The sequence below is a fragment of the Archocentrus centrarchus genome, chromosome 17, assembly GCF_007364275.1.
Source record: "Archocentrus centrarchus isolate MPI-CPG fArcCen1 chromosome 17, fArcCen1, whole genome shotgun sequence".
Lineage (NCBI taxonomy): Eukaryota > Metazoa > Chordata > Actinopteri > Cichliformes > Cichlidae > Archocentrus > Archocentrus centrarchus.
In genome coordinates this window covers 20,568,899-20,592,015 of record NC_044362.1, presented here as the reverse complement: position 1 = coordinate 20,592,015, position 23,117 = coordinate 20,568,899, and the positions used below count along the sequence as shown (strand labels likewise).

Here is a 23,117-nt window from a genome sequence, read left to right as displayed (position 1 = left end):
TGTTCCAAATTTTGCAACTTTTTTTCTTTAAATAGGAAAATTAAGCTTAAAATTTAAAACAAATGATCTTTGGCCAAAAAGAAAAATGTATGTTGTGCTAATACATCTTTTTTTTTTTTTTTTTTTTTTTCACAAAGCTTTTTAGGACTAGAGAGCTCCCAGCTGTTTTTGACAGTCAACCGGAGCATTTTCATTCAGCTCTAATTATGACTTGAGTGGTTGAGTGGAGTGACTACAATAGTAATTACAGGTGGCTGCATGCCGCAGTGATGAAAATAGAATAAGACAGGCTGAGGAAACCCTTTATTGTCATGCTACCGCACCTTGCTGCCACAGATATACATTTTTTCATTTAACTGTGTTCCTATAATGGATATTTACTAAATTACTGACAAAATTTACTGAAATCTAGCCAAATTTTTAAACCTACAGAGTGTACTATGTTGTATCATCCAGTTTTTCACTCAGAGGTCAGGCAGTATCAGAGCATGAAAACCTTTTTATTAAGAACACTTGGAAAATTCTCTTTGAGCACTTTAATACCCTATAATATGGTGTTTTGTTCTGATTGTATTATGTAAAATGATTGTGTTTTGGAATCAAGTGTACAATAAGGCCAATAATCCTAGAGCTAAGGTTGTATTTCATTGTATCAAATACCTCTCATGGAAGTATAATGTGTATTCCATTGTCATTTATTTATCTTGTGCTGAAATGTACTCAGTGGACTTGACTTTATAGTCGTCATGCTTTAGATACAGTATTGTGGGCAGTGACACATTTCACTCTCTCTTCACTCCTTTGTGATGTAGGCATGTTGTATAGACACCGGTGTAAACTTCAGATGAGATTGGGGGTTGTTTTCTGATCTCTAATGTTCATCAGCAAATTGTGAATAAGACAATAAATCTAAAATTCTACTGTATTTTCATATCCTTGCATGAATTTGAGCCTATATAAGACAAAAACATCAATAATGCATTTCTTATGTATAAGTATGCAGTTTATTTTAAATATATAATATAAATTTCATTTTAGAAAATGAGTCCCAAAATGTGTGCAGTGAAAAATGTGAATTTATCTTTTTCGGTATTCACAAAAAAGCAGAGTTTACTTTTGAGCTTTCTTGCTCCCCCCTTTAGCCCCTCCTTTACCCCCCTTTTCCCCTTTGTCTCCCTTCTCTCCTGGTTTCTTCCCTTTCCCGTCCCCAGTGTCTTTCTTGGATGCTCCCTTTTCGCCTTTTTCACCCTTCTTCTTTGTTGATGCGTCCTTTTCATCTCCTTTACCCTCTTTGGCACGCTTGCCCTCCTTCTTGCCCTCCTTGGTCTTTTTCTCTCCTTTATCAGCATCCACTTTCCCAGAAACTGTTTTTACCTCCTCGTTGTCTTCTGCCTTTGCAGCTGCAGGACAAACAAGAAAAAGGGTTAAAGGCTTCATAGCGGCATCAGGTATCACCGCCACTCTCTGCCTCTAATTTTAATTGGGTTGGAAAATTTAATCCAGCAGAATGTTTGGCTAAGTAGGTTGCATATAATGAAGGCGCATCTGTTTCCATCTTTTCTAATAACTATTGTCTATTTATTCTTTTTAATGGGATTGTTTGAAGTGCTTAACAGGTGAGAAATGGAGAGCCAAAGGTGACAGTCAGGTTTGTGTTAGTTCATTATTATTCAGGAGGTGAGATCTTGAGGATGTACAACAGACACGGAGGCCAACAGAGCTAATGAAATGCATATCTCAAAAATAGTTATGTTTAATGTTGGAGAACGATACATTTGAGTACAATAAAATGTATATTTATCTTTTCTCATCTTAAATGTTCCCCCTGCATGACTGGCTATATTAAAAAAACTAAATCTTCTTATCAGAGCTGTATATTATCCCACATCTTTGCTTGATATCTGCCAGATGTGTCACTGGTATAAATCTCCTCATCTTACTCTCAGATGTAAGGAAATGAGGGTATCTTCCAGTTATCAGACTTTTTTTTTTTTTTTTTTTAAGTGCTACATTTGACACAACATTTAAGAAAAATCTATTGGAACAACTTCAACAATTGTGAAATTTCTTCAAAGGATATGGACTCGTTTGGGTGAAATGGGGCTTCTTCTTTGTTTTTCATTTTGCATGTTTTTCCAGGAGCAAAGCAAACATTTTCCCAGTGCTCTCCAAATGCTATGAATACACTGGATGCATAAACAAAAGCCAAGAAACCAAATGACAAACACACGCCAAATGTCAAAAATTGCCAGAGGGACTCAGAGTGAACCTAAAATCATTTAGTATCCTGACTTGCTGAGTTGGTTGAATCCAGCTGACTTAAAATAATCAAGCAGCCATAAGAATCTGTGTGAATAGATTTCTTTGTGTTTTGACTGCATTTTGAAGCCGTCTTCTGCGATTATCCTCACGCAGTTCACCTCGACAGTACAGTTCCTTTCTCTTGTTTCTTTCTGTTTTTCCTTTTACACCTACCAGCCAGGTTTTGATAAAACCTGGAGAGCAGAAACAAGCGTTTAAATCTCATAAAATCTGATCCCGTATCGCTCAGACTCAGACGTCATTCCAATTTGAGGTCAGACACGTAGGCTTTGTGCCATTTTGCCAGTGTTCTGTTGTTTACTTACTGCAGTGGGATAATTTAAGGTTAAGAAAGGTCTTGACTCTCACTATTAAATGTCAGATGTTCAGTGTGGATACAGCCGGCACCATTTTTGTTAAAACTTGAGGGCTTAGTGAATTTTGGAGTTGTGACATTTAGAAAAATAAAAGCCTAATATTATACTGGCAAATAATGAGTCAACTAAAAACGGCCATACTGACATCATATGGCTGCTTTAGAATAATCTTTTTATTTTTCCCAGAAATGAGATTATAACAAGACTCAATTCTTTCTTGAAAGTCTTTGCACTTCAAACTACCTTTGATGCAACTATATAAGATGCAACTCTTTGTCGACACGCAGGATGTCTTCATTTTCACATACTTCAAATTATTCACTTTGCGCTCCAGAAGCAGCGGCTCTGGCGAGAGATGGTGGTAGATAAGTGAAGGCGACAAATTGGAGGAACCGTTTCACAACTGTCTTCTGTGAGTGCTTCTGAGGCAGCAAGGGAGGAAGCGATAATAGGTAGAGACTAAGGCTCCGATGCTTTCATCGTGCTCTCTAACAGTACTTGTAACAGATACTGGTTCTGAAGCCGGGGAGGCTCACCACTTTCTTTCTAGAGATTTTTTTGGTCCAGTATGCTTTTGGGTCTTTAAGTGCATGCAAATGGAGGCACAGAGAAGAGAAGGCCAGATATATTAGTGAAGCAACAACTAACTCAAGTTAATTTACAGATAAGGGGCATTTTATCTTGACAATATCTGCCTTTTTAGCTGTTTATTTTTTGTTTGTTGATTTTTTTTTTTTTTACTTTCATGCAATTAATGAATTTTATTGCTGACAGATTTGTAATGTAACATATCCAAAAGATAGGAGTGGGCATTTCTTGATCCTCATTTGTAACATTTAATTAATAATTCAGTGTTATTCTTACTGATTAGCCTACTTTGGAAGGACATTTCATAAGTTTGATGTTGCTCTGCATAATCAAGACCTCATTTCAGAAGAAATAACCCACAAAACTTTTCATCCTGAGCTTCATATTATCATATTTATTGTCTTACAGTCAAAAACACAACATTTGCTCTATATTCTTTACTTACATGGTCATTTGGTTTGTCAGATGTTATTGCTTAAAACTCAGTGTTCTGTCAGCTGGATATAATCCCTGGAGAAAGGCAGCAATTTGCATGTTTGCTTGTGTGTCAGTGCTCTTCCTTTTGCAAACAGTATAGGATGGCGTTTTTAGATTTTTTGAGCACAGCCAGTGTTTTCTCTTTTTTTCCCTTCAGCCTCTCTTCAAGCCATATGGTTGATTAGTTTATAGTCCACCAAACAACCAGTGTATCTTAGATCAACTTTCCGTGTTGACACTAGACATTGTAAAACTGTGGATGCTGTGGTCAAAGTAGAGTCATCGTGTGATCACCCCTCACCCCTCAAATGCAGGTCATAATTTAGCAAATTATCATCTGGAAACTCACTGACAGCTGGTTGTGTTTTTCTTTCTTTTTTTTTAATGAATTCTATAATAATCAGTTAATGTACTGGTCACATATTTACCCTTATTTGACATTATTTCTACCTGAGAAAGCCACATCTTGGCAGCTAAGAGAATTCAAAGCAATGCACCAAAGCACAGGCATAAGAATAAGAACACTGAAACCACTGAGAGCCATGCTGATCATTCAGTTACACTAGAAAAAAGATAGTATGGTAGATTTGCTTTATTCAAATTTACTCTTGCAGAAGCGAACATACAGAGAGGGACGGAGACAAACACAGAGCACAAACATGAGTCACGCAGGCGTGCTGCATTTATTACAGTTTACAATGGTTTTGCAATAGCAATATCCTGTCTCAAAATTGATCAAATTCATTTTGTCTTGACACTGACATTTTCATGCACACGAAGCTAAATGTGAGGACATTAAGAACAGAAGGAAAGGACAGAAGAACATATAGTATGACCCACAAAAGCCAAGCCACCCTGTAGCGCTAGAATAGTTACATTTGCAAAAGCAGAACAATACGTATTATTCAGCGACAAGAAAACGCCAACAAATTCACTATCAGACAAAGTTTGGAAAAGTTAGATTATGCTCTTTTTTTTGACTAGCTCAAAAGTGATGAGGTAAGCAGCTGAATGAAAGTTGCTCTTTTCTGGTTGAGTTTCTCTTCAATTTCATCGCATGGAAAACCAGATGTACTACATGCAGAATAGGCCAATGCATGTGTGATAAATGCATGTATGGGACTTTTAGAGTGGCTGCCAATGTGTACGCTATGTTTTCTGTTAAGGAAATTTAGCCAAGAGGAGTGTCTGCAGGAAGATAAGAGCAAAAGAAAAGGAGGGGAAAAAAAATCATTCTGTCTCTGCCAAAGGGAGGGAGCTGAGGTGCTCATCACTGACCCTAACAACTGAGGGGTGGCTGCTGTTAGCACTTTGAACCTGTTCAGAGAGTGTCTGTACTGCAGAAGCATCAGGGGTAGCTGGAAGAAGAGAAGAGAAGAGAAGAGAAGAGAAGAGAAGAGAAGAGAAGAGAAGAGAAGAGAAGAGAAAGAAGAGAAGAGAAGAGAAGAGAAGAGAAGAGAAGAGAAGAGAAGAGAAGTTTAGTACAACAAAGTATCAGCAGAAGAGACAGCAAACGTTTAAGAAATTAAAGCTGCCTGAGAATGTATGTTATGTAAAAAAGAGAGATGTCCTCTTAGCCTTAATCCCAATGTGGAACTACAACAGTAGAGTTTTGGAAGATGCAGTAGATTTTGAAAAAGAAGGTAACACACTTCCCTGCCTTTAGTTACCAGTGATGGTATAGTTACCTTGAAAATGTAGTCTGACTACTGATTACTGATTACTCCTTTAAAAAGTAACTTAGTTACTTTACTGATTACTTCATTTTAGAAGTTAGATTACAAGTTACTTTATTCGTTACTTTCAACAGCGGCCGGTGTTGTGCCAAAAAGTGATCGTCTGTGATTCAGATGTTTCTGTGTATTTTTATGTGTAATGTCTTTGCTTATATTGGTAAATAGAGCAAAGACAACATGATTTCTCAAAATGATTTCTCAAAATGATTTATGAAGCCCTCTACTACATACTCTAGTAGAGGGCTTTTCAACTTTTTCAGCTCTTCCCCACTTACTGGTTTGTAGTCCAGCAAATTGTAGTCCAGCTTTTGTTGTTTGGGTGCTGGGGGGCTCCTGCATTCCCTTACGAAAATCGAGTATGATTAACTATGGTTTTTATGCAGTAATCATGGTAAAATCATGGTTACGGCATAAAAACCATAGTTAACTATAGTGGATTTTCGTAAGGGTTAGCTGCAGCTCTGCTTCGCTCCACCTGTTGCGACTCACTCTGTAAGTTTGACTGCGCCTTGACTCCAGATGTTTCTCATATTTGACGTAGTGTTTTTGAAGCTACATAGCACTTTGTCGCCAGCACAGAGTGCACAACTAACCTTGATGTTGTCATCTTTAGCTGACACAGACTCACAATAGTGCCTGTATTTCAGCTAGAAAATGCCTATCTCTCTCCTCCCTCCATTGTTTACATTTGTGTCGCTGTGCTGTTATTGTCCTCATGCCGACAACGGGACTTAACTGTCGCATCAGCCAGACGTCACTCCCCGAGACGCAAGAAGAAAGCAAAAATACATCTTTGTACTGAGGAAAATGACAACAATAGTAACGCACAGTGACTTGGATGAGTAACTTTAATCTGATTACTGGACTGCAAATAGTAACGCGTTAGATTACTCGTTACCGAGAAACAGTAGTCAGATTAGAGTAACGCGTTACTAAGTAGCGCGTTACTGACATCACTGTTAGTTACAGACCCATATTCATGTTGTAACTCTACATCCATACATACCCCCAAAGAACTCTGTGATGTGCATAATGGAGTGCCGTGTGTCTCTATCTCTTTCTCTGTGCACCTCATTAATTGTTTAAGAAAAGTGCACAGCAGTTTTCAAACATCTACCATTTTCTCATTTGGAGCAACTGGCAAGTTTGAGTATTTAAAGAGTAGGACAGTTCTTGTGAACGTCCACAATCAGCATGAGAGTTTAAGTTCCTGATTGCAATAATCGTTCAATTATTAGAACAGATGTAATACCATCATATTAATATTTGAAAGGCATGAGAGAGAGGTACTTACATCCTGGGATTTCAGTCAGCTCATTAAGAGGTGGCACTGTCTCTAATGTGTTGGCGTATTTCTTGGCAGCCTGTCTTTGTGCATGCCGTGCCTCAATTTCCTTTTTTGTTCTTGGGATTCGACATTTGAATATACAGCACAGAGTGATGACTAAAGGAGAGAAGAACAAGAATAATGAAAGGGTGACTTCATTTGAATAAGACATGTTAATAACTGCAGCACCTTGCACAATTTAGAATTTGGTCCTCCTCCTCCCATCCTTTAATGATAGAATGCACTCAAGCTGGCAGCGTGTGCAATAAAACACCTTATGCAATCCTACCATTACCTGACAATATTCCAAAGAGCTTCTTTTGCTACTGGAAAATGTTTATCTTTCTCAATTCTTTAATGATCCCGTAAATATTCAGTGGGAATGAGGTCTGGTGACTTTGGAGTAAAATCCAACTACTAAGGAGTCCACGAGTACTCCTTAATTCTTTGAGGTTTGCTTGGACTCACTATCCTGCTATAAATCTGCAAAGATGGAAGCAAGAAAGAGAGAATGTCTACAGAATGGATGTAAGTGCTACTTGTCCTAAACACGTCTGTCCATGACTAACTGAGCAAAACTGATGATGATGTGTGATGATGTTACACTACAGCCTCATGGCCGGGTAATGACGTGTAACTGTGTTACAGCCTGAGCAGGCCAACTGTGGTTTTGCTGTGTTGGTCTGTTGTGTTGTTCTCTCCCCAGTCTTAGATACAGCCCATCATCTCATGGAGCCAGTGAGCAGCTGGCTCCTCTCAGCAATCAGCTCTGGTAGTACTTAAGGAAGGATAAGACAGCCAGTGCCAGAGAACCTTGTCCTGCCAGTGCTTGAGCTTTGTGTTGTTTGTTGCTTACTCTCTGGTTGATATGTCTTTTCTTCTGGATTGATGTGTTGACCTTATCAACTTCTAAGTTTGTTGCAGTACTGTATTTCGTTTGGTTGTTGATGCTAATTGCTGCTTGCCCATCTTCTTGTTCTTCTTCTTTTTTTTTTTTTTAAATTGTTATTTCCCCACATCCTTTGGGCTTACTGGTGACTATGACAGTTTTAACATTGATTGGCATGTCTGTTTTTTTGTTTGTTTTTTTTAAGCCATAGGATATTGTAGCGATTCTCTTAGTTAGAGAGCGTGTTGATGTTGTGGGATTTCGGACTGTTCGGGGGGTTCGTGAAGGCAGCATGGAGAGAGAAAAGAAGACCGAGAGCTTGCCTGTGTGTGTGTTGCTGTTCCGCTGTTGTAGTTGTGGTTGGCGTGGCTGTGGCCTACAGCAGCCGTTTTTCTGTTAATAAAGACGACCTTTGTTGTGAATATCGCCGACTTTGGAAGTGTGTTTGCAACGTTACATTGGTGTCAGAAGTCAAACTGCCAACCGTCGGCTAGCCCTGCTTCGGCTACCTCAGTTGACAGCCTGCACTAACTATGGCAGAGCAGCGAGATGTGGCCGGGGCCCGCCCGAAGATCAAGAGAGAGGCTATGGACAGTGACTTTGGGGGCACGCTGGGTCCTGAGGGAGCGGACAGTGCCGGAGAGCGTTTAGCCCGCCTCAGACGGACTGCCAGAGGCCTGGCAGCCGCCGCTGGCTTTATCCCGTCGACTGCAGGAATATACGTGGGCGCGGAGACGCCCGCCCCGAACAGCGCGGGGCCCGTGCTTGGCGATAGTGGCGCCCGGCCCTGCCAGGCAAATGTGAAAACCCCCAAGTACTCCGGTAAGGCTGACTGGGAGGCCTTCCATGCTCAATTTGAACTGTTAGCGCATGCTGCGGCCTGGTCCAATGACACTAAAGCACTCCAGCTAGCCTTGTGCCTCACTGACGACGCTTTGGCATGCCTGCTGCTGCTTAGCCCAGCGGAGAGGGGTGACTACAGGGCTCTGGTTGGTGCTCTGCAGCGGCGGTTTGGGCAGTGTGGCCAGTCTGCTGTCCTGCGGTCCGAACTGACGAGTAGACGGAGACAACCGGGTGAGCCGCTTCGCGCTTTGGCTAATGACATTGAGATGCTAGCGAAGAAAGCATATGCCCACATGCCCATCGACGTGCAGAACGAGCTGGCCAGAGACCAGTTCATCCGCGCCATTATCCCTGGTGAGCTGCGCATCCAGACTCAACTTTCCCACCCCCGCAATCTGCACGAGGCCCTGGAGATGGCCTTGGAGAGGGAGGCCGTGGTGGCTTCTGCGGGGTGCGACCATAGCGAGTATGACCCGGTGGTGAGGGCTGCGGCGCCGGAGGCCCCGGGCCAGGGGGTGCCAGCTTGGGCGGCCGAATTGACCGAACTGGTTCGAGGCGTGTCTCTACAATCTTCACGCCGCGGTGCTCGTCCTCGCCGAGACCCACCTGTTTGCTGGACGTGCGGACAGCTGGGCCACATCAGCGTGCGATGCCCGGACCGTGCCGGTGTTCAGGGAAACGCCTCAGGGCCTGCGTAGGCGGGACGGCGCAGGCCCCCTCTTCTGTGTCCCAATCCGCCGGGGCGCCGGTGGACAGAGCCCAACGGTACAGCCGGGGGTGCGGGGCTCAGCTCCCCCCAGAAGCAGACGACAGCACAGAGTCCGCGAGGGTGGTGGGCTGGACGCGTGCAGGGGATTTTTGTCACATCCCCATCACCCTAGCAGGGGCTCCGTACACAGCTCTGGTCGACACTGGCTCCACTGCGACCTTGATGAGACCTGACGTGGTGCCGGTAGGAACCCAGTTGGAACCAACTACAGTAAAACTGCGTACAGTGACTGGTGAGTTAGCCCCGATGTTGGGAAAAGGACTGGTCCCTATTCAGGTGGGGGGCCTGGGAGTGAACTTGGAGGTGTGGGTGGCAGCGGTGCAGGATGTTTGCATATTAGGCCTGGACTTTCTGCGGGCCTCACAGAGTGTCTTAGACCTGGGGAATAACACGCTGACCTTTCCAGGGGGCCCCATGATTGACCTGGTGCGCCCCGCACAGGCCCCGAACCTGCACCCGCCAAAGTCGAGAGCAGCGGGGGTGCACCATGAGGCACACCTTCCGCCCCCGATCTACCCCCCTGCACCCCTGTCCCCTGACCCCGATTTAGCCACCGTAGTGGGTTCTCCTGCCTCAGACCAGCACACTGTAATGGGGGAGGGGGATAGACTGGCAGTAGTGAGGGACATATGGACACGTAGCTGCCAAGATTTAGATCATCCACAGCGGGAGGAGCTGTGGCAGGTGCTGCTGGAGTTCAAGGACATTTTTGCTCTCTCAGAAGACGAGGTAGGCTTGACTCACCTCCTGCAGCACGACATTGACACGGGAGATGCATGGCCTGTGAAGTCACGCCCTCGCCGCCTCCCCCTGGTGCATCAGGCTGCGGCTGATAGTGCGATCGGGGAGATGCTCAGGGCTGGCGTCATTGAACCCTCCGACAGCCCCTGGGCCTCGGGGGTTGTGATGGTTAAAAAGAAGAAGAGCCCCAAAATGAGATTCTGTGTCGATTTTAGGCCATTGAACAGTGTGACTAAGAAAGACTCATACCCGCTGCCCCGCATCGATGAGTGCCTGGATTTGGTTTCCGGCTCTTCCTGGTTCTCCTCGCTGGACCTGCGTAGCGGGTATTGGCAAGTGCCCCTCAGCCCCGCAGCCAGACCAAAGACTGCTTTCAGCACAGGCAGGGGGCTGTGGCAATTTCGTGTTCTCTGCTTCGGCCTATGCAATGCGCCGGCCACGTTTGAAAGGTTGATGGAAAAGGTGCTGGCCGATATCCCCCGACAGGAATGTTTGGTCTACTTGGACGACATCCTGGTCCACGGAAGTTCCTTCGAGGCAGCTCTGGCATCCCTGCGGCAGATTCTACAGCGGATAGCGGCAGCGGGCCTGAAACTCCACCCTGATAAGTGCTGCTTTATGAGGAAAGAGCTGGAGTTCCTGGGACACAAAATCGGGGGTGAGGGTATCAGTACGCTGGAGGAGAAAGTGCAGGCGGTGAAGGACTGGCCAACCCCCACAAACTTGAAGGACTTAAAGAGCTTCCTTGGTCTGGCGTCCTACTACAGGCGGTTTGTAAGGGGGTTCTCCTGTATTGCTGCGCCCCTGTTCCGCCTGCAGAAAAAGGATAGTGACTTTGACTGGTCAGCAGGATGTGATCAGGCTTTTGAGCGGCTGAAAAACGCCCTAACAGAATCTCCCACCCTCGCCACCCCGGACCCCAGTCTGCCGTTTATTCTAGACACAGATGCCAGCGATGTCGGAATGGGGGCAGTGTTGAGCCAGGGGGGGCCAGCGGGGGAGAGAGTGGTGGCATACTTCAGCAGAACCTTTAATAAGGCTGAACGACGCTACTGTGTGACGCGAAGGGAGCTCCTGGCCATAGTACGGGCAATAAGTCACTTCAGGTACTACCTTTGTGGCCTGCCCTTCACTGTCCGGTCAGACCATTCAGCCTTGCAGTGGCTAATGGCGTTTAAGGAGCCAGAGGGGCAGATTGCACGCTGGCTGGAGGAATTAGCGCCATACGTCTTCGAAGTGAAGTACCGAGCGGGGGCTCACCACGCCAACGCAGATGCCATGTCCCGCCGCCCCTGTGCTCCAGCTGGTTGCCGGTACTGCGAAAAGCGGGAAGCCCGGGAGGAGGAGCTCCGGGCTGGGGGAGAGCATGATTCCGGGTGTAGCGGAGGTGAGCTGGCCTGCAGAGTGGCACAGGTGATTGACCCGCTCGAGTGGAGAGCGCAACAGGAGCAGGATGTTGACCTCCGGCCAGTGCTACAATGGGTGGAGTCTGGTCAAAGACCGCAGTGGAGCGGAGTGGCTGGATACTCACCTGCAACTAAAGGACTGTTTGTGAAATTTTCAGCTCTCCGAGTAAAGGACGGCGTGCTGCAGAGAGCCTGGAAGGAGCCAGCTACGGGGGAGGAGAGGTGGCAGGTGGTGGTCCCCAGGGCCCTGAGGGAGGCAGTTTTGAAGGCCTCCCACGGAACCGCCGGGGTGGGGCATTTTGGAGTTTCCAAAACCCTTCGGCGGCTCCGGCAGAGTTTCTACTGGGGGCAGCTCAGGAGGGATGTTGAGGACTTTTGCCGCCGGTGTGACCTCTGTGCAGCGCACAAGGGTCCCTCAGACCAGTCCCGGGCCCAGCTACAACAGTTAGCAGTGGGAGCCCCGATGGAGAGAGTAGCAGTGGACGTGATGGGGCCTTTTCCACGCACAGACAGAGGAAACCGCTATGTCTTAGTTGCCATGGACTACTTCACAAAATGGCCGGAGGCATATGCCATACCCGACCAGGAGGCGGAGACGGTGGTCGACAGGCTGGTGGAGGGCATGTTTGCCAGGTTCAGGATGGCAGAAACCATTCACAGTGACCAGGGAAGGAACTTTGAGTCGGCTGTTTTCTCTGTCATGTGTGAGCGCTTAGGGATGCGAAAGACCCGGACGACACCGTTACACCCGCAGAGTGATGGGCTCGTCGAGCGCTTCAACAGGACCCTGGCGAAACAGCTGGCCATCCTCACTGCAGAGCACCAGCGTGATTGGGACATGCATCTCCCCCTTGTTTTGTTGGCGTATAGGTCCGCTGTGCAGGATTCCACCTTGTGTACGCCTGCCCTGCTCATGCTGGGGCGAGAGCTACGGACGCCAGCGGAGATGGCACTGGGGAGGCCTCCGGACGCTCCGGTAGTCGTACCGGGTCAGGAATACGCCAGGAGACTGCAGGACCGGCTGGAGTCGGCCCATGCTTTTGCCCGTGATCAGCTGGAGAATGCGGGAATGAGACAGAAAAGGAATTATGACTTGAGGGTAAAAGGGAAAGACTTCAGGGCCGGTGACCTTGTGTGGGTGTACAGCCCGAGGAGGAAGAAAGGCCGGTGCCCTAAGCTGGACTGCCACTGGGTGGGGCCTTGTGTAGTGGTAGAGAAGCTGGGGGAAGTGGTGTACAGGGTTCAGCTGCCGACTAGGGGGAGACGAGTGGCCCTTCATAGAGACAGGCTGGCTCCATATAAGGGTGATGTGCGCCCAGTCCAGTCAACCCCCCTGCGAAATGAAACAGCCACAGCCCCAGACTCACTGACTGTGCCCCCTTCTACTGCCCCACAGCTTCCTCCACTTTTGCACCCCATCCTAGATCAAAAGCAGGGTGCTGCAGGACAGCAGACACAGCCCCAAGTGTCGTCTACAAGGGGGCTGCAGAGGCAGAGAAGACCCCAGGTCACCTCAGAGACTTTGTACGGGATCCCTCGGGGCGAGGGATTTAGTGAGGGGGGGCAATGTAGCGATTCTCTTAGTTAGAGAGCGTGTTGATGTTGTGGGATTTCGGACTGTTCGGGGGGTTCGTGAAGGCAGCATGGAGAGAGAGAAAAGACCGAGAGCTTGCCTGTGTGTGTGTGTTGCTGTTCCGCTGTTGTAGTTGTGGTTGGCGTGGCTGTGGCCTACAGCAGCCGTTTTTCTGTTAATAAAGACGACCTTTGTTGTGAATATCGCCGACTTTGGAAGTGTGTTTGCAACGTTACAATATGTTTAATAGGGTCCTACATCTTGAATGTTACTTCTAGTCTTGCTCTGTCTTTCATCACTCAAACAGCTATGGCATGCTCAGCAGGGAGCAGTGAATGAAACATCTATAATTAATCTTTATTTACTAAAATGTTGGTTATAAAGAATCCAGTTAGAATTTTAGATTAGGTTTAATCATTTCTGCCTGTCTGTGGAGTCTTTGCTTTCTATAGTTATAAACTCCAGTGTGCACTTTGTATAGCTTTTGTATGTTGTATTCTCGGCTCTTTTATGTCCATTTGTCCTGTGTAAGTACTGAAACAGAAGCAGCCATGCATGTACAGCACTATTACAGATTAGATTGTCTGTAGAAGTAGAGATGCAATGTTTGTTTGATTGAGTACAAAATTAATTAGCAAATATAATGTTATGTTTTTTTTTTCAATTAAAAACTATAATACTAAAATTTCATGCATGGAACCACAGTCCCAGCTTTTAAAAAGCACCTCTCCAGGTGCCGAATAAACTCCTAAAACACACATTTAGGGGTTTTTTTGTTTTGCTTTGTTTTTTTTTTAACATAAAAATAATGTCTTCATGTCTTAACGAGACCCAACACAGATGGGGATATCCTCCCAGATATCCTCCCTGCCATGTTTAATGAAAATATAAAATAAATATAGGAGTCGGGATAACATTACAGCCTCACTTCATAATAGAAAACTCTTCAGCAGACATCCAATTACCATGTGCAAATCTATTTTCCCCTAATTTGGAGGCCTTGCCTCAAACGTTTACCCAAATACTTTTAGTCACCCCTTGTTTATTATATACATATTACATATTCCAGCAAAAAACTATTTTCAATATTAACAGTACTCATTAAATCAAAAACCTTTTTTTCTGTAACAGATTGATATTCTGTGATATAACGTTTCTACAAATATTTTTTGGTAACCTCATCCTAGAACAGATACACAAAAAAATTCCATGGCAAACAAATTAGAGAAAGTGCCCACTGTACTCAAGGGTGTATAATATATAATGTCTTTCTATTTATTTGATCTGTAACAATAAGCCAGATATATATTACAAAGTATTCACATCATATTAGTCTCATGTGAGTACAGGAGTGTGACTATATAATGCAGCTATACTACATGAGATCACTACAATCATAGCGCAACCATGGTGTTTACATTTGAGCAATGCTTAGCAGTAGGCAAGGGATTAATATTGTTTAATATTAATATTGACTGTACAAATTAATGGAAATTAGTCATCCCTGATCAACATGATGGACAATGCTCAGCCAATCAGTAAGCTTCACAGGTTAATCAATAAGGCTGCAGCCTAGAACTGATTCTACAATAAACAGACTGGCTCTTTGCCTAAAAATTTGGGGTTGCCCAGTTTCTTGGTGTCCAGTGACCTAGGTCTTTATTTTGGTCAATAATGGTCAAGTAGGTATAGCCAGTCGCACAGCACAATATGATCACATGATTAGGCTAAGCCAATGAGGCATGAGAAAGAGGCTGCATATAATTAACATATATTATAATAGCAGTAACAGCCTGAAACCATCCATGTTATTTACTCTCCACTTCAGATAAGATCCAGGAATATCAATATTGTACACATCCTTGAAGATAAAGAATACATATACCAAATTTCATGGCTCTACTCCTTGTGGTTTTGGAATCTATATACAGATGGACAGACAGTTGAATGGTATGAAGACAAAGTCCTCCCACTTTATTTTGACTCAAGGACAAAAAGGCTCAGATGTAACTCACCATCTCTGGCTCATGTTGTATATGCAGATCTATGAATATGCAAATTAATCTGCCCCCCATCACTCAGTCTTTTGCCTACAGCCACCACCCACACTCTCCCATGGTGTCTGAAGGGCTCTTCCAAGATGAAGTCAGACATAATGGTGGTCCACCACTGTAAGTGTGGGCCTTGTTAAGCAAGAGAGGCAAACTGAGGTGCTAATTTGTAAAACAAGAGGTCTAGAACGCAGCTGGAGCTATATGGGTCAGGGAAGAGGGGAAAAAAAAATCACAAAATGCTTTAAAAAATCTATAGTGCCTGGAGCACAACAACATCAAGAACAAAGCATTTAGACAGATTAGCATCATTAGGGAAGCTTCTAGTGCACCAAGTCTTCTCCTCATGGCTCCACTTGGGTCTTCTCCACTCCACTCCATGTCTGTCTTATTTACTGTGACACACACTGTCAGGGCGGAAGTGGAAAGGAGGAGACCCACACACACAAATGGTGAAACAGAGAGCAGAGGGGAGCAGCAGAATAAAAGCAGAGCCTCTCAGGTGGGGATTAGTCATTTGAGGAAGTATACATGGACAACTACAGACACCATGGATGAGTAATCACTCCTGTTATACCTTTTTTAAGTCGCCATGAGCCCTACTGAATGACACATGCATGATTAGGGCACTGTAGTGGAGTGTAAGAAAAAAAATTGAAGTGCACGTGGATATGCCCTCAGGGCCTCGTGTTTAGTCTTTTGATAATAAAATTTCTGTCACTTGGACCCAAGTGGATTTTTATACACAAATGGACACATGAAACAAGTGCACATTAAATTATCAAAAAGCTAATAATGTGTTGTTAAGCTACACCTTGTCCCTATCATCAGCTTTGACAAGTTAGCCCCACCCTGCAAGGTGACAGTTTCTTGGTCTCTCAAGTATTAAACTTGGTTTGTCTGTATCATGTTTTAGAGACTGTTATCGGACACTGAAATTCCAAAAATGCAGCAAAAGTACTTGATCATGCCACCAGTGTCTTTGCAGATGATATGTCTTCTATTTAAAAAAAAATGCTTTTCAATAATTTCATTATGTTGTGAAATTTGGGCTGTTATTTGGACAAAGCCCACATTGGGATGGCATCACTTTGAGCCACTCAATGTAAGGTTTATGCCACGGCTGCCATAAATTAATAGCTTGGTAATTAATAAAATAATTTTTGTTTCTGCAATGGTTACTCCACCAGTAAGTGCAAGCTCTTTAATCAAAATGATTGTTATTTTTATTCAGAATACCAATTTGTCTTCTGACACTTCCTCAGGTTCTGATGCACATGTAACAATTCTTCATGAACAGTGTTAAGCTGGAAACCTGAGGCACAGGAGTGGTAGGCGCTAACAACTAAGCAGGTGAGATGCACAAACTAATAAGTTGGCTCACGGCCAGCAGGTGTGCTGACAGCAGGCTGCCTCCATACTCACACAACATGCAATGTTTTGTGTGCTCTCTACATCTGTCTGAGGCTCTGATAAGCCAAAACTGTGGTTTTAATCATTAACTGTGTTTTCATGGATTTTTAATGGTTTTATTGTTTGGGCACAGTACAAACACACTGAGGTATTTTATTTTTGAATCATTGATTTAGTGGATCTGCAGGGTTGAAATGAGATGGATGACAGAAGATGTGATGTTTTGTGTTACTGTGCTGTTAGCATTATGCATGTTAGCATTATTTTGCTGTTAGGTGTTTTATTTTTTCCTTATTTCCTTTTTGGATTGGCCATTGTGGGAGATATCTTTTGCATAGTTTAAGGGTTCAATCGTGCTGCGCAGCATCTGCAGTACTTTAGCCTGTGGTGGCCTGTAGTCAAGGGTGTAGTCAGAGTGCCGTGAGCTCACTTGATGGAGACAGTAGTTGTGGAGGTACTTTTTTTTCTCTGTATGATGTTTATTTGAAATGTGTTTTGTTGCTCAAGGGCAGAAAAGCATAAGTACAGGATGCTAGGGAGACCCTCACCAGGGTTATATATCATCTTTGCCCCCTTTCTTTTCTCTCTCTCTGTTAGAAAATGCATGTTTAGTAAATATTTTAATAAACAGCCAGCCATGGCACATAACCCACAGTGTCACATTGTCTTCACTAGGGCCAATGTGAGTCAATTGACCTATGAACAATGGCTGTGAGTTTTTAATTAGTAAAAGAGGTCTGTGATGAGTAGGTCAAATCAATGTGAGTGCCAACTAAATGCATGTTGCAATGAAAGGTCAACATAGAGAAATCTGACAGTCTGAGAGAAATGCACACTTAGTATGTGGACAAAGCATAAACTGGCAGGAGCAGCTGCGTCAGTGCTACAGTCCTGTCTGCCTTGGGGGACCTGATGCTGCTAGCCCAAGTTTACAGAAGGACTGCAGCTTTGAAGTGAGTGATAGAGGTGAAGCCTGGGGCAGCACAACTAGGTAGGGTTAAGAGGAATATTGACAACTCCAGTGGAGGAAAAAGGTGCTTGACTGTAACTTACATTCAGTAGGTAATATGATGCTTCCTGTCAGCCTCCCAAGGAAAGCAGTCCATTTGCAAATATTCAGGATGTTAGAAATGATCAAAGGACAAGAAAAAGACACCGGAACAGCCTGTCGCTTATGGCCATTGAACTGGGACTGTCTGGTAGTTGGACTCGATTGATTTGAGCAGTGACTTTTCCCCAAAGAACTCCATAAGAAGGCCGATGCTTTAAGTTGGACATTTCTTCTGGCAGTTTTATTTAGATTAGCGTGTGTTTGACTCCTTTAGATTAACATATTGGGCTGTGCATGGCATTTATAGAACATGACGAAATAGCAGAAATTTAACATAACAAAATGACAAATACAAGTTCAAAGTAATACATGCCGTGTGGTTGGAAGTTGCTTTGTGTTACTGTGCAACCAAACTCTGTGCTGTTAGAAAGGACACATGGAGTGTTTACAATCTGCATGAAAAGGTAGGTAGGTAGACTGCATTCAGTCCAAACTAGAGCTAAGAACAAAGGCTAGAACTGTATTGTTAACAGATAGCGGTACACCAGATGTACACTGGTATGTAGTTCTTTTTTTTGCATCATCTACATCTGTTTTGCACCCCAAAAAAGCCACCAGAATGAAAAAGCAAAGGAAAAAAGTGCCCTTATCCTGCAGTTGTTCTTATCAGCTATTTTGGATGAACTGCTCAAAGCAATAAACACAGTTTACAGCAAGATATCCTCCATTTGCTGACATATTAGTGTTACAGCCAGTGTTGTCGGTAACAGTCAGATTAGAGTGATGCGTTACCAATGCAAGAAGGTTGTTTGTGAAGGTGATTTCATGAGATATACTAACCGATTGCCAAAACAAACATGGAAAAGATGCCAATGACCTGCCACAATCGCAGCCCCCAGAAAACAACGGTCTCTGAAGTGACAGGGTCAGGCTTCTTTGGGGGATCTGTGGGTAAAAGCTGTGGGCAAAAAAGAGACAGAGAGACAGAAAGAGAGAGAGGGAGCATCAATTTTCTTTTAAATAACTACACACAAACTAAAAATAAACCTTCAAAAAAAAAAAAAGGGTTTAACAACAAAATGCAAAGTTCAAGGAGTGAACAAATCTTAGAGGACCTCAAATTTCAGAAGATTTTCTCAGTCAACTTTATGAGGTTGTCACCTGGAATGGCTTTCACTTAACAGCTGTGCCTTGTCAAGAGTTAATTTCTTGAAAATCTTGCCCTCTGAATGTGTTTGAGGACAGCGGTAGAGTGAAGAGTGAAGTTGGTATATAGTGAATAGCCCTATTTGAGTAATGTTCTAATCCATATTATGGCAAGAAGTACTCAACTAAGTAAAGAAAAACGATAGTCCATCATTACTTTAAGAAATGAAGGTCAGTCAATCTGAAAAATTTCAAGAACTTTGAAAGTTTCCTGAAGTGCAGTCGCAAAGACCGTCACACATTATGATGAAACTGTCTCCCATCAGGACCATCCCAGGAAAGGAAGACAAGAGTTCCCTCTGTTGCACAGGAAAAGTTCATCAGAGTTACCAGCCTCAAAAACTGCAAGTTAACAGCACCCCAGATAAGAGCCCACCGAAATGCTTCAGAGTTCAAATAGCACACATATCTCAACATCAACAGTTCAGAGAAGACTGCGTGAATCTGGACTTTATGGTCAAATTGCTGCAAAGAAGCCACTTCTAAGGACGAACAAGAGAATGACTTGGGCCAAGGAACACAAGGAAATTACATTAGGCCAGCGGGAATCTGTCCTTTGGTCTGGTAAATCCAAATTTGAGATTTTTGGTTCCAAACACCACGTCTTTGTAAGACGTAGAAAAGGTGAGCAGATGGTTCCTACATGTGTAGTTCCCACTGTGAAGTATGGAGGAGGAAGTGTGATGATATGGGGGTGCTTTGCTGGTGACACTGTTGTCTATTTATTCAAAATCCAGGGCATACTTAACCAGCATTCTGCAACAACATGCCATCTCATCTGGTTTGTGCTTAGTGGGACCTTCATTTGTTTTTCAACAGGACCATGACCCCAAACACACCTCCATATCCATAAGGGATATTTGACCAAGAAAGAGGGTGACGGAGTGTTGCACCTGATCTTAACCCAACTGAGATGGTTTGGTATGAGTTAGACCGCAAAGTGAAGGCAAAGCAGCCAAACAAGTGCTCAGCACCTCTGGCAACGCCTTCAAGACTGTTGGAAAATGATTTCAGGTGATTACCTCGTGAAGGTGATTGAAAGAATGCCAGGAGCGTGCAAAGCTGTAATCAAAACAAAAAGTGCCTACTCTGAATAATCTAAAATCTGAAACACATTTTGGTTTGTTTAACACTTTTAAGTTTACTATATGATTCCTTATGTTTTCCTTCATAGTCTGGATGACTTCAGTATTACTTTACAATGTCAAAAAAAGTGAATAAATAAAAACATTAAATGAGAAGGTGCGTCCAAAAGTTTGACCGGAACTGTATATGTTCAAATGCCTTTATGCACTTAAATCCATTTGTAATGCTTTAAGATGATTATTAGTACTGTTTTGTTTATCTATTTTTTATGTGACATATTTATCATTGGATTTGTATTTTAAATGTAAATTATTTTCCAAATGCATATACTTTATACTGTCTGTTGAAATAAAGTGATTAACTACTGTGTAATTTCTTTTTATTTATAAAAATGTGCAATAAATTGGTATTATTGCATTTTATTTCTCTAATATTTTGATAACATTTTGAAAGATTTTTAGTATTTCTTAAGGAAATGACTCAAAAACCCAGTTTGTTTTCATGTCCGATGTAAACTTAAGGGTAAGGGTCTCCCTTACAAACAAGTACACACAGTGGCAGCATGTGACGAGCTGAGAGTGTGAATGTGTTGCTAAAGTTGGCTGCTTTTCAGACTTTTCCTTCATTTTCTGTAAACTTTCTCAGTGTTATTAGACCTCAGTGTTCTTGTCTTGCTGTTGTAGTTTGGTTGTTAGTGTCCAAGACCAACTATTTCATGATTTCAAAGCACATCTCTCCAGAGCTGGGGATTAGAGAACAATAAGTGTAGAAACTGGCTGTATGTATGCATTTGTCTTCCTGCTAGATCAATGGCTTGGATCGGTACTACCAAAGCCAGCAGAGCACTGATTCCCTGATAAAATTACTGAGTAGATTTCTCCCTGTCTCCTCTTTATTGATCACTTGATTTGATGATACAAGGTTGTTTTGGAAACTCTATACTTTTGTCCATAAACCAACAAAGACCAGATCAGAAAATGGACATCCATTGCATTTGTTGCCTTTACATGTAACATAATTATGAGATGAAACAGGGAAAAAAAAGCTTTTAAAAATAAGGCAAGGTGGTGATATCGTGCACACAGGATGAGCATCCAGATAGGATGAGTCAAAAAAAATTTTTTTTTCAAATGCTGCGTTGATAGGAATGGTAAGTCAGTTAAAATATTCAAAAAAAAGTTCATTTTAGCTATAAAAATGTAAATGCAAGTATTTCCTTGGGGTCCTATCAGGGGAACCAAATAAACAGAGATGTTATTTTCATACTGAAAATTAGAAACAAGAGCTCTTCCGTTTCCCAGGATATCTCTGCTTTCTTTGGAAGCTCCAGGGCAAAAGGACTAGTTTGTTTACTTAAGCCTATAAGGTCCCGATAGCAAGCCAACACGCCAAATGTGACAGTGCATATGACTTCAGGGTGTCTGTACTGTTTATGCGCTGAGGACACAAAAAGGGCTGTGATCTTGAGGAAAGAAGTTGCAAAGAAAGAAAAAAAGAAATAGCTCTTGCTGTGTGTGTGCAACTTCCTCAGGATTAGCCTCAAAGAGGATATTTGGCACACCTAAAAAATAACTTTTTTTTTTTTCAAGAGCAATTATGTAATGCTAAGTACTTTCCTGTGGAGGGCATTTCTTATTTATTTCTTGCCAAGTCATTTTCTTTTAGTGAAACAAAGAACAGAAAATCAGAATACTGACCTCAAGTAACCTCATGTTAACCATTAGATTTATTAAACAGTTTTATTTGATGGATTTGATTGATGGATGTTTGGTTGACTAGTTTGTGTGTTATGTCTTCAAAGCCTTGACTGAATATTCTCCTTCAAATAATAGTTCTGTTTTTCTGAGGAGAACCTCTGGGGACTAATCAAGGAAGATTAGTATAAGAAGAGAGGATTAATACCTAAAAATAGAAAAGCGTGCACTTGGATAAAAATGACTCCCCATATAAGAGCAAAGGGCCAATTACTAAGCAGTGAAGTATTGATATTTAAAACCTTACATTTAGTTTTCCAGTTTGAATGTTATCTTTGTTACTGTTAGTAAGTAGCAACATGCTTATTAAACTATAGATTTGCTCTACCCTACAAACATTATAAACATTATGTTTATTTATTAATCTAATCCTCTGTCACCAACTCAGGCTTCACTTCTTGAACGACATCACACAAACACCCAGAGGGAGCCTGTTGCTAGAAATTTCTTGCACTTTCTTCTGATCTTCCATGAAAAGCCTTTTTCCTGCAAACTAAAGTTTAGAGGACATTGACAGCCTTTTGGCAAAACAGATTCATATAGGTGGAAACTGGTATATTGCCTCCTTGTGCATAGGAACACATTAAATATCACGCCATTAGTATTCAACACATAATTAATTTCACTTTCATGTTTCTGTAGTTGTCTACTGCTGATTTTTTTTTATGTTGTGAAAGAATGTTTTGTCATTCATTCATCATTTATTGTTTTGTACTTCAGAAAATAAATTTCTGCTGCCTTTTTGTAGCTCAATCAGGTTGAATCAAATTCTCTGAATGGAACTCTTTTCTATTCTGACCAAAAAGCACTAAAACCTCTCAAGTACTAGTCATATTTATCCCGCTAGGAGCACCCACTTAAACATGTATGACATAGCTGTTCATGTCAGCCTGTATAATGTATCAGGGTTCAACATAGGTTCACTCTCTCCTCATCCAGTAAGGCTAGCAACAACTCCGGTGACCAAACAAAGACCATTAATCGCATATGTTCAGGCTTCCTCTTAAACACCGATGTACCTGCACCCATCACAGAGAAAGCTTGAGGCTCTTTCTGAGTGGAACCTGTGGAGGACAAGGTTATGTATCACGTTCTTACCTCAGGATCCGGAATCTGTGAGAACACGGAGGACAAGCACTGAGACAGCAGCACTGGTCCCCAGCCCCGCAGTGGGAGCTGAGGCGGGCATACAGGCTGATCCCCAACCATTCTCTCCCCTCTTTCTCCCTGCAGCCACCCTGCCCCCTCTCTGCCTCTCCCTCTTGCTCTCTTCTTTCTCTGCCTTCCTGGCTGCACTGGCGCCGTTTACAGGACAGGACCACAATGGCCCTGGGTGATTAATAGTGACTATGGAGATGAAGTCTTCCTCCCATCCACGGTCATGTCTATCTGTTGCCTTTATGCCACACCAGAGCAGGAACCCAAAGATACTGGCGGTAAAACTGCAGCCAGCTGAAAACTGCTCCAGTAGAATGGAGGGAACCAGCCCTGCAGTTAGGGTACATTAATTAATTAACAGACCTGGTGTA

General features: G+C 43.2%; 1 protein-coding gene across 1 annotated transcript; it reads right to left on the bottom strand.

Annotated features, from left to right (window-relative positions):
* Positions 1-1,110: 1,110 nt before the first annotated feature.
* Positions 1,111-23,117, bottom strand: LOC115796212 (transmembrane inner ear expressed protein-like). Its single transcript, XM_030752506.1, has 4 exons — positions 22,687-23,117; positions 18,383-18,500; positions 6,774-6,923; positions 1,111-1,400 (listed from the first exon to the last, which is right to left on the bottom strand). Exons 1-4 carry the CDS (start codon positions 22,795-22,797, stop codon positions 1,111-1,113), a joined length of 669 nt encoding a protein of 222 aa, XP_030608366.1. The 5' UTR covers positions 22,798-23,117.

What these genes read in the sequence shown, in the direction of transcription:
- LOC115796212 (XM_030752506.1), bottom strand. Translation starts at nt 22,797, where the DNA reads ATGGTTGGGGATCAGCCTGTATGCCCGCCTCAGCTCCCACTGCGGGGC. An exon ending in CACAGATTCCGGATCCTGAG is followed by an intron (nt 18,501 to 22,686) that starts GTAAGAACGTGA and finishes TTTTGCCCACAG; the next exon opens with CTTTTACCCACAGATCCCCC. An exon ending in GCTGACTGAAATCCCAGGAT is followed by an intron (nt 1,401 to 6,773) that starts GTAAGTACCTCT and finishes TTTGTCCTGCAG; the next exon opens with CTGCAAAGGCAGAAGACAAC.